Below are 12,580 nucleotides of genomic sequence, written 5' to 3'. Positions count from 1 at the left end.
TAATGTCCTCCAGTACTCTTCTACTAGCTCACCCCAGTGGTTAAAACTCTCTTCCCTTTGTTTCAGCAGAGTTGAGTTCCATCTCTCCCTCCATTCCAGCAGTATTGAATAAAATTCTCCTTGGCTGTTTAACTCAGTCAGTGAAATTATTATTTGACAACTATGATTGGCTTTAAGAAAAGTCATGGACTTGTAGAGTTTTGGCTTTGATTGTTGATGTAAATGTGGAAGCAATGCCTTTTTTACCCACATTCTACATCTTTAAGTAAAAATCAGAGATTTTGCAATGTTAAGTCATTTTACTTTGTAAAATTCTCATGTTATCCCTAAACATTTTCACAAACCTTTACATATACACAAATGACATATATAAGTGATTTTGAAGAATGTTACAATGTTGGGTAACTACAATGGAGTAACAAGGGAATGGTTATTCAAGATCACTCTCAAATGAACGCAGTAGATCAAGATCAGAAATGCAGAGAAGAAAGGTGGCCTATGGGAATAAAAGTCCTCAGAAATTTATGAAGTTCTTGAGTAAACTTGAAACTCTCAAAGAATGTATGAGAAGAAGCTTGACTGTTTTATTTAAATTTCAGAATATGGAAACTTGTGCTAACTTTGGGTCTTAGGTCATAAACTAAACTCCTGACTTCAAGTGATATGAAACACAAATGATTACCCAGTAGTGGAGTCAGAAAGAAATAATAGTAGTATGTTACTCAAATTGATATAAACTATTTTATTTTACCTTTTTAAAAACCTAATAAATGGACAATAGATTATATATTATGTGAAACATAACTGCTTATTTTTCTTTGTGCATTACATAATCAATATTGAATTGATAATAATATAATGAGAATAGATTTTATATTTTCTTTGCCATGAGTGTGTGACTACAGGTGTTGCATCTGGTTTTCAATGGAAGGAGCTATAAATAGCATACTTATAGGGATCATTAGTCTTGGTACTATATTAAATCATAATAATATGGACACAGGTAAGCATAATTTTTGGACAAGCAAATGCCATGTTTGGAATTCTATATAATATTCCTCAAATTGCTATTTTATCAAGAAAATTGTTGTTAGAAAGATAGAATGAAAATTTCAAATTTCCACAAACAATTTGGAGGGACACTGGTAATTATATTCAATTACACATTTAATACATATATAGTAATAAAATTATATTCATTGCAAAAATATGATTAAAAGAAAATACACATAAAACTAGGAGGTATGTAATTCTTTCTCAAATCCTACTTTTGTTGTTATACTATTCATATAATTTGTCATTATAAAATTCATATAGTAAGATTTAACTTTTTAAAAAGTCACTAGAATTGGTTTTCAAATTGTATTCCATGCATCTATTTACCTTACCCACCAAAATGTTCTAAATATGTCTTTTTCTGCACAGGGATCTTTTAAACTGTTTGACAGCAGAAAAGGTGCCATCCAACTCTACAGTAGGCATCAATAAATGCTGGGTGATGATGTCGTGAATGACTCATTGTCAGTATTATGACCAAATATAATTGTACTATGCTATAATACAATAATAGGATGAAGGTATCCTGATATAAGCAGGAAAGCTTATTTATAATTTGAAGAGCCTCATTATCTGACTGACTGGTCTGTCTCTTTTTTGATAGATTTTTCTTTTCCATCCTTGTGGTCAGATTAGCTCACCTTCTGTCTACTTCCAATTTACTGTAAACTGGGGCATGGAATTCAGGTAACCAAACTTACTTAAATTGTGAGCAAAGTATAAGTTACTGGGCACTGAATAACATCTTAAAGGCATTCTCGTGAATGAAATAGATAGGCTTTTAGAGAGTGTTGTTTGATTTCCTCACAACCTGTATAATATTTATTTATTGAACTGTTTGAGAATTTCTATATTGTCAGTTTTGGCAGCAAAACTGTATATCAGCCTTCTGGAACAAGGAACCAAAGAAAACACAATACAATTAAATACATTAAATTTAGTGTAAATCTTTGCAATATTTATATTTAAAAATAAAAATGCAGGACAGTTTTCATATGGCTTAGTTATAGTTTATTTTTGTAATGGGCATTTCAGTTGAGTGTTAAGTATGACTATTACAAAATTTGTATTACAATTTTGGTCTTTGTAGAGTGCAAACATAGTGTCCTGAACAAAGACCATTATTGTTTTCTTGACTGGTCAGAATTCATCTAGAATTTGCAGTTCCATCTGGAAGTCATTTTATGAAAGAGACAATGATACACTGAGATACACCCAAAGGAAACCTTGATTCTGATGTTCTGGATAAGAAGTTCTAGAAGTGTCTGGAATTGAGGAGTTCTACAGAAAAGGAATATGTGAAGGAATTAATGAGAGAATGGGAAGATGACTGTTAATAGCATCTGATGATTATTTTTCACATAACTGCAAGGTCATCTTGTGGAAAGTAGATTACATATACTCCTTTAGGTTCTAGAGGTCTGAATTCAGGTTATCATGTAGACATAGAGAGAAAAGATAAAGATTTTCTAGGAGCTAACTCTGTCTAAAAATAGAATTCAGTGCCTCCAAAGGAAGTACATGCCTGTTGTTGGAAGACAAAAGTAAGGTATCAAGTGGAAAAACGGTTGACAGTTCAAGTAGAGTCTCCTCACCTGATGAGATCATTGAGGTCCTGGGGCTGGTCCTCACTTTGTTGGGAATAGAAACTCTTTATTGTTGATGCCCCTAAACAAATCAACCAGGCTTTTAAAGATTGACTCTTGCTAAACAAATTTCCCAACATTTCAATGTATAATTATATATATATAATTTTAGATGAAAGATTGTAAAGGCTTGATCTTCACCTGGATAAAATACATATTGCAAGAAATATGTGGCCATGCTAGGATCACATCTGTCAAAAAGATAAGGATATTCACGTCAGGTTTGTTGATAACAGCTCACATCAGCAACTTGTTTTAGGGGTCCCATACAGATCACCACCTTTGAAACCACTTTTCTTTTCAGAGAAAGGTTTATGCTACAGCCACACTTAAGTGTAAATTTCAGTCATTATGATACATGCCAAGATCCTGTATGAAATTTATCTATGTGAAGATTACTTCTGGAGGTCATGGGTCTCATTTATTATGTTTTAATTTTTATTGGTAAAATGTGCATGGACTGCTTTATTTATCAGTCCCAGAGAATCCAGCATTGGACTTTCAGGAAAGTCCAAAAAGTGGTGAAAGCATCATTGGTCACAAATGTTATAGATGGAATGATATTTTGGAATAAGATATTATATAACCTGTAAGATCTCTCATGCCTCTACAAAAAATTGTCTAAAATGTTATTTGTGTTTAATTTTTTATTGTGAAAAATTAAATGCACAGAAATGTTTAATCACTAGTACAATGCACACTCATATTCGCATTGCCTAGAAATAACAGTTTAACTATAGTTCCAGAGCCATATTTTGGTTTTTCTTAAGCTACTTCAAAGTAATTTGAAACATCATAGCATTTTATACCTAAATATTTCAGCAGGAACATCCCAAAATAATGAACATTCTCTTATATAACCACAATATGATCACGACACTGAAGAAAATTAACAATCACTTCTTAATTTTTCTTAATACCCAGTTTATGTACAGATTTCTTCATCCATCTCCAAAATGCCCTTTACAACCTTTATTTATTTCTAGAACAAGGACAGAAACTGGATTCACAGATAAAATATAACTATTTCTTATGTAAAAGAAAGAAAACATTGGAGAGGATCTTCATTTATAGGAGACCTGCAAATATTCCCTATGGAACTCATTTCCGTGATTGTGACAAATGGATATTAACAGCTATCTCATCATATTATTATTGAAATCGGATAACTTTTTCAAAAGTGCTCAATAGAGGGACTAGCATACTAGAAGTGTGAACAAATGTCAATCACTATCATTATTATATTTAAGACATAGATAATCAAATATACGATAATTTACTCTGTTTCGACCCAGTCCCTGAAGCCTATAAAGTTTTGTAATAAAATGAGACAGTTTTATAACTGTGAATGTAACCCACTGGGTGCTAAGAGTGTTTTTTTTTTTTTTTGATGGATGAGGAAACTGAGCTAATTAAAACTAATATATATTTTAAGTCTGATTTAGAGGTCTATATATAAAAATGTAGAAATGTATACCACTTCTTAAAGTCCAACTCCAATTCCTGAATGTTAACTTTAAAATATTACAGAAAATTGCTTTTAATGAATTCTCAGGAATATATTTGAGATCACAATTTCGTATGCTTAAGATATCAATGCATAAATCTTGCTTAAATAAATTTGTTGTCAAAATTTTAATTAAGTTGAATTTTTGCCAAAAGCACTTTATATTTTCTAAAATTCCATCAAAGTGCTCTATGCTATTTATATTTTTGATGTATTAAAAATACATCTATTTCCCAAATGCCTCTAGGCTTATTTTAAGAAAACACGTACATGTCACTATTAAATTTGAGATACTCTGAAGGTAAGAACATGAGTTATCATTTGAGAACTATTTCTCTAATGTGTATATATACCATGTGTATATTTTAAAAGTTTATCAAAGATTTTATTTTTATTGTTGAGTTCTAGCTACCCATTCATATAAGTGATGTGAATTAATTAGAAATTTCCTAATATTTATAAAATTAAAAAATTCATAATTGTGGATTATTTATTAACAAAATAATATTTCTATGTTTCATCCAGTTTCATGGATAGAGAAATTAACAAAGTTATATGATTTACCTAAGAATTTAATTTCCGTGAAAAAAGTTATAGTTAAGGAAAGCAAAAAAAAAAAAAAAAAAAAAAAAAAAAAAAAAATGTGGAAAGGGAAAGCTACTAATGAAGACACATGGACTGAAACATCAAATCTGTCACTAACCAGCTGGATAGTTCTTTTAAGTCATTTCCCCTTTCTGGGACCATTTTCTTATCTGCAAAATAAGTGACTTGGATTCTGGGGCTTCTGAGAATAAGATAATTATAATGGTGCTATATTTCTATGGCATTTATTGCTTATGGAAAGCAATTACTCAAAATATTTCATTTAGTTCTTGCGTAGGCTCTGTGAGGTAGACTACATGAATATTTTAGTTATGCTTTTCAATATTGTGGAAAGTCTTGGAGGCCAAGATGATACATTTATATACATTATTTATATATGCACCATTTACTGAGTCCCTAATATATTCCAGGTACAATTGTTTATAGACATAACTAATTCTCACGCAACCTCTACAAATGTATTATCATTTAATATATGAAACTGGAGTTTAGCATTGTTAATTGCTGGATAGCTAATACTTGGCAAAAGTGAAATTTGAATGGTGGTCTGCATGACAACAATTTATGCATTTTCCCTATTATGCCACTTTTTTCCTTTCTTTTCCTTTTGTCTCTTTTAAGGGGTAATTATAGTCATTTAAATTTTTTAAGCAGATAAATAATGTAAGCTTATCAATATTTTATGTAGTAGTAATGAGCATAGAACAATTAATAAGGAGATATGAAGATGAAAATGATCAATTGTGCTACTAATATAGTCTTGGAGGAATAATAAGGACAAGAGTTTGAAAAGTACTAGGCAAAATGCATAAGAGAAGTGAATCTAAGATCTGTGTAGAGGTAAAAGCTTGGCATTTGTGTAAATGTGGATAACAATGAAAATACAAGATCAGTGATATAAAATTTTGAGCTCAAAAGTCTGTGTTTTTTTTTAGCTCTTGAGTATTTCTGTTAACAATCACAAACAAACATTTATCATGCAATATGTTCCTACTTTAAGAGAACTTATTCTTCTAGGGGAAGGAGACAAAAAAAATCTAAAAAGTACAAATAAAAAATTATGTGTAATGTCATAATTGTTATTCTGAAAGATGATATTGTTTTCAACAACATCTCTAGCAAGTGAGATCGGATAGTTGTGTTCACAAGATTAGACTACAAAGAGAACAATATGAACGTCTAGGGGGAAGAACTGATAACATGTTCTAAAAATTTTGAGAGAATAATTACACACACCTGAAGGATGGAGAAAGGGGCATGTACTATATGAGTCTGACCTGAAAATATGATTAAATTTGGACCAACAAATTGGGGGAATGGAAGATGAGCAAAAATAATTAATGGGCAATATCTCCAGATATTTACCTGCAGCAACAAATAGTTTAGCTTAGCTTGAGGGTACAGTGTGTTGAAGGAAGTAAGATGGGATGAGATTGAAAAGCTGATAGGAACAAAGGTTATGATGATCCCTGTGATGTAGTAATTCTACTCCTAGATATAGTCTCCAGAGAAATACACACATATGTGCACCTAAAGAAAAGTCCAAGAATACTCATTATTGATCATAGCCAAAAATGGAATAGTTTTCAAAATATTGTTTATAGAAAAACATGAATAAATGTATAGAAATATATATATATATATATATTTGTGGAGTGTAATAATATCTGTATAGAGCAATGAGAATAAACAAAATATAACTACATGCAACAGAATAGATACATTTCAATCATTTAAGTGCTGAATACAAAAAGCCAGACACAAGAATTCATATGCTATGATTCCAATTTTGTAATATTGAAACATGGGCAAATCTACAGTTTTAGAAATCAAGTTAGTGACTATCCTTTTAGATAGTGACTAGCAGAAGATAGAAGGAGGCTTCGGGGTGCCTGTAATCTTTTTGTTTCTTGATTTGGGTGTAGGTACATGGATCTGCTCTGTTTGTGAAAGTTGTTCCAACTGTACATTTATGATTTAGGCATTTTATATGAATTTTCCATTTTAATCAAACAAATGTAATGGTGGTGTTTGAGGAATTGATACCCTTTATTTGATAAGGTGATGTAAAGATAAGGAAGTTAGATGAGGGACTGCACAATTTCATCATATTCAGAAAGATTGAATCAAGCAGTAGCAAAACAAGAAGATTTAAAACAAAGGAGTATATTAGGACCAGAAGACAGCAGGAATGGTAATACTAATACATAGAGGGAAATGGATGTGATAGAGGATAAAATGAACAACTAACAGAATAGGGTAAAGAAAAGGAAATAATTTTCTAAAATATAAAATTTCAAGACTGGAAGGCAGGAAGTATCACTGAGAAACATGAAAATCAAGAGGATAAATGGTTTGCCTGAGTATGTTTTTCATCATTCTATGATCAAGTATTCCTAACAGCAGTGAATGTACTGATCAGTATTGGAAAGGAGAACACGACTGAAGAGGTTGTTTGAAAGTAATCTTCATAGCAGTGATGGTTGACGTCATGAAAGTAGCTGACATATATGTACACTGTAGAAGGAGTATATCTGGCTAATTAACACACGCATTACCTCACACAGTTATCTTATTTTGTGGTAAGAACACTTTACATTCACTCAGCATTTTTCAAGAATAAATTTATTATTCACTATAGTCACCATGTTATATAATAGATCTCTTGAACTTATTCCTCCTGTCTAAATGAAATTTTTTTATCCTCTGACCAACATCCTCTCAACCTTTCTACCCCACTACCCCAGCCCCTGGTAACCCCTACTCTATTCTCTCCTTTTGTGACATCGTTTTTAGATTTTGCATATGAGTGAGGTCATGTGGTATTCATCATTCAGTGTCTGGTTATTTCACTTAACATGATTTCCTCCAGATTCCATGATGTCACAAATGACAGAATTTCATTCTTTTTTATGGCTAAATGGTATTCCATTGTGTATTCCACAATGTGTATACACTTCAGAACATAATGTGGTACATAGTAAGTACTTACAATTTTATTTCCCAATGTAAACAAGAAAAGAAAGAAAGTAGATGAGTGCACTAAGGGAGAAGATAATGAAGAAAGTTAAAAGGGTTGGCACAGATTCTTGGGGAGATGCACATTTGGCAGATAAAGGGAGATGGAGGACTCTGAGAAGGGGCAGTTCGATGTAAGGGAAGGAAAAACCAAGAGAGTGGATCATGAGGTCAGGAGTTTGAGACCAGTCTGTCCAACATGGTGAAACCCCATCTCTACTAAAAATACAAAAATTAGCTGGGCACGGTAGTGGGCGCTTGTAGTCCCAGCTACTAGGGAGACTGAGGCGGGAGAATTGCTTGAACCTGGGAGGTGGAGGTTGCAGTGAGCTGAGATCGCGCCACTGCACTCCAGCCTGGGTGAAAGAGCAAGACTCTACCTCGAAACAAAACAAAACAAAAAACAAAAACAAGAAAGCGTCTCAAGGATCACTTGGTCAGTACTTTCATGAGTTATAAACAAAGTAAGGATAACGAAGACAGAGCAAAACAATAAAAATCTGTGTTCCCTGGTCACTGGAAAGTTTTATAGCAAGTGTTGGCAAATTGTAGTCAACAGGTCAAATTTGGCCTGCTGCCTGCTTTTGTACATGAGCTAAGAATGGGCTTTACATTTTTAAGTGGTTGAAAAAATTCGGAATAGATGTAATCAGATATGATCAGAATAATATTTGTGGCATGTGAAAATTATGTAAAATTCAAATTTCAATGTCTATACTAAGGTGTTATTGGAACAGGGCCACACTGATTTGTTTACATAATATTCATGACTGCTCTTGCAATATAACAGAGTAACAACTCTGCCAGTTGAGTAACAGAGTGATATGGTGTGAGTTGCAAAGCATATATCACTATCTTGTCCTTTACAGAAAAATTCTGCTGACGTCTCTTTTAGAATTAAAATAGTAAATGAAATCTATGCTTAAAAATGCCTAATAGTCTATTGGGATAACACAGCTTTTCCTTGAAAAATATTGGATAATATTATAAATAGAGTCCTGAGATTCACTGCAGATAGTAAAAAACTGAATCTATTTGTGTATGTAGTGGTTGACAGTTAACATCACTTTACTTTAAAAGTGTATTCTTACATATCACTTGATGTCCAAAACAGCCTGTCAGGTAAAGATCATGGTATAGAGTTTAAAGATTTTGAAACTTAGGTTCTAATATGACTATTCTTTGGAGAACAATTGCATTCAAAGGTAGAAAGTGATAGAGAAATATCATCATGGAGAATGTGTGTATATTGGCATATTGTGGGCAATATTATTCATGGTTGTTGGCTTAGTGATAGAACAAAAACTCAAGAGCTATTATTTTCTGATCTACATCCTGATTCTACCATTGACTGACATTATAATCTTGATCAATCACTTAATGTTTCAGAGAGACCCAATTTCCTCACTTACAATATTGGGATAATAATAATTCCTCATAGGGCTGCTCTGAAGATTGAAGTTTAAATGTGTTCATGGTTTCTAGAAGAGTGTCTGTCATATATGTGTTAGCTGTTTTTCTTGTGATTGGTAACACATTCCAAGATCAGCAGATACACAATATAATCTTATTCAGATGGCAGTGAATCAAAAAGCCTTTGACAGTTATTTGCATCAGAGTTCTGCTCTATAGATCTAAGCAGAAGCCTAAACATATAGCCACCAGACAATATACATCAGAGATATTCTACTTACCTAATTTTTCTTAAGCTTTGTACCTCAGTTTCTTTGTGTAATCTGCACAAAATAATTCAGTAAAGAATTTTTTACCTAGACTTTCTAAACATCAAGTATTCTCTTAAGTCTTCTTTTGGAATTTTCAGGGTGGTTGAAATCGATCTATGACACATAGTAAATCATAGAAGCACTTAAAACCTCTGCAAAGGTGTCAGTAACTTACTGTTTTGTTGCTGCTGTTGTTCCCCCTGAGAAAAAGGATCAGAGTTCTCTAAAACTTTTAATTTTGCAAACTATTGCCCGACTTTTGGACCTTATCTTGTCAGAGGTAAATGTCTGTTGTTGTAATTCACCATTCGAGTTGAGATGTTATTAAGGAGATGAACTGCAACCAATGAGCTCCCTGTCCACAACAGGGTCATTCTCAATCTCATCCAATAATTGACTCTGTTCCCTGCATGGCAGGTGGATAACAGTTGCAATTACTATCATTTTGTGGCTAGGGAAACTTAGACAGGAGGGTTAAGTAACTTCTTCAAGGTCATATTGGAAATCAGTGTCATTCCAAGAAACAGAACTTGGAGTACACTTAACCAGTTCAGCTCTTGAATAGGTTTAACTTTATTATGAGAACAGTAAATAATTTTCCATAATATACCAGTGTATATTCAGCACTGTTTGTTAGATCTAGCATCACAGATTTATGACCTCTGAGATACAGCATGTAAAGAGAAGCCCCAGTTGAACCTATCTGGAGCTATTGTAATTTGAACATTTAAACACTTTTTATAAGAATGGAGAGAATGATAATGACCGGTAGTCAAGATGGAGAAAACCCATTTCTGTTTTTGAACTAGTTTAATGGGTTGGTGGCTTATAATTTACTTAACGTGCTTGCATATTACTTTTCATTTCAGAAGTAGTGAGCTGTGTCTTCATTTACGTGCTTTGCCATATGCCAGCAGTAGTAAAAGTTGCTCCTCTCTTACAACCTCACATAGGACACATTTCCTGAGAAAAGAAACTACAAACTACTTTCAGAGGCTAAGAAATAGCACTGTGTCAGTTAAAAACTTTGTCTTGTATAGCTTAATTTGATTCTTCATAGAAAAAATACAAACAAAATAAAAAAAATGTATTGGACATATGAAAATATTTTGATAATTTTATTGAATAAGAAATAGCTACCATTTATGGAACATTCAATATGTATCAAGCATTATGCTAAGGTATTTATAGAAAATTCAAATCAAAAGTATCATTTGTTTCTTTATTATGTTAAAATTGAGGCATGACTAATTCATCCTGTAATTATACATATACACGTAGGTAGACATAGTCTCATTTCAAGTTAAATTATGTTATACATCCACCTTTTTATATGCACTTCTCTAGCAAAGGTGGTATATTACACTAAGTTGGTGTTAATTTAAAATTTGAAATGTATTGGAAATTTGCAAAGTCCCACATTTATTTTATACAATGGATTTAAGTATGTTGGACACTAAGTTCTACAGTGTTATTCTAAATGTAACATTATAATTCTAGAGCAAATTATTATAATTTAATAGATTTTTATATGAAATATTAAGCCTGGAAAGTTTTAATTGAATAACTTTAATTATATTGTGCGTCTGATTTTAAATGAACAAGTTTTATGAATATCCTATAATATCTACTTATTCCTAAAATGCTTTTGACATAGTGGAATGATTTTAATTCTAATTATCACATGTTTTAGGCTAAGATGACTCAACTGCCTGAGGCAGAAAAAGAAAAGATTGCTGAGCAAGTTGCTGATTTCAAGAAAGTAAAGAGTAAGCTGGATGCTGAGATTGAGATATGGGATGATACAAGCAACGACATCATTGTTCTGGCCAAGAACATGTGTATGATCATGATGGAAATGACAGACTTCACCAGGTAATTATGTGGAAAACATTGTGTCATACTCAATGGATAAAAATATTAGTCATATTAGTGAAATCTCAAGGTTCTCTGAGTGTCAAGTGCCAAAAATCAAGTGGTAGAGGAAAAGCAAATATAGTATTAGAAAGTTGTAGGTGTACAATTCTAGAGGTTTGGATCAATAAATAAATATGGCAAAGTTCCTCATAAACTTCTGTGGAATTGGTTTAAGCACCACTTATACTCCCTCACCTTCCGCTTCCCCAGGCATTTGCTCTGTGTATCATATTAGCATTGACTTCGACAAAGAATTTGGTAAACCAAGTGATTAGCTGGTATTGGAGCTATCTGAATGGTTGAGTTTCATAACCATATAATTTTAGTTACAGTGATTTATAGCATAATCAGGATAGTGGTATGTTTTGCTTCTGAGATCAGAACTAGATATATTTGAAATTACAATCACTTAATGATAGCCATGAAAAAATGTGCATTGTGGGCACATTCCAGAAGTAATAAAAATGTTTGTTATTGTTTTAAAATGTCATTTTATAGAGCTAGTCAAAAAGCAATAAAATATGTAGTGGCTGCCCTACTAGTTACTAATGTACACAAACTATAACAACTAAAATAATTCAATCATGGTGTAGTTATACAAGCCACAGAATAGAAGGATACACTGAAACAGACCTAGTACACTTGGAAAATTTTTCATTTGTATTACCATGTAGTATTCATTTATATGGTACCATGTACCATTGGTACATTCATTTATACCCCAAAACAACTTTCAGGGGGAGCAATAGAATAACTGTTAATTTTAAAATCATAATTAATGGAGAAAATGTACATAAATCTCTCAGTGATATTAAAATTGAGAAAGAGTTTATGAAAATTACATACAAAATAATTTATAAAGAAAGGATTGTTAAATTGAGCTTCAAAAAATGTGCATCGATAGAATGTCCTAAGCAGTATTGAAATGTAAATGGATAACTAGATAAACAAAAATGTGATTCCATTTATATATAAAGAATACTTGCAGACATAAAAAAATTAATATTGTAGTGGAAGAATGGACAAAGAATATGATTATATTATTAACCAGTTTCTCCTCATAAAAGTTATGGCAGATAAATATTTCAAAAATATTTAAAATAAAA

At 32.1% G+C, this 12,580-nt stretch overlaps 1 protein-coding gene across 2 annotated transcripts in view; it reads left to right on the top strand.

Annotated features, from left to right (window-relative positions):
- CTNNA3 (catenin alpha 3) overlaps positions 1-12,580 on the top strand; it is a 1,813,915-nt gene that overhangs the window by 1,650,183 nt on the left and 151,152 nt on the right. For both annotated transcript variants that reach the window (XM_023205116.1, XM_023205115.1), the window contains exon 15: positions 11,251-11,432. In XM_023205116.1, the coding sequence (XP_023060884.1) occupies positions 11,251-11,432 (182 nt within the window). The remainder of the gene's footprint in view (positions 1-11,250; positions 11,433-12,580) is intronic.

This window comes from Piliocolobus tephrosceles, chromosome 9 (assembly GCF_002776525.5).
Source record: "Piliocolobus tephrosceles isolate RC106 chromosome 9, ASM277652v3, whole genome shotgun sequence".
NCBI lineage: Eukaryota > Metazoa > Chordata > Mammalia > Primates > Cercopithecidae > Piliocolobus > Piliocolobus tephrosceles.
This window is presented reverse-complemented; position numbering and strand designations above follow the sequence as displayed.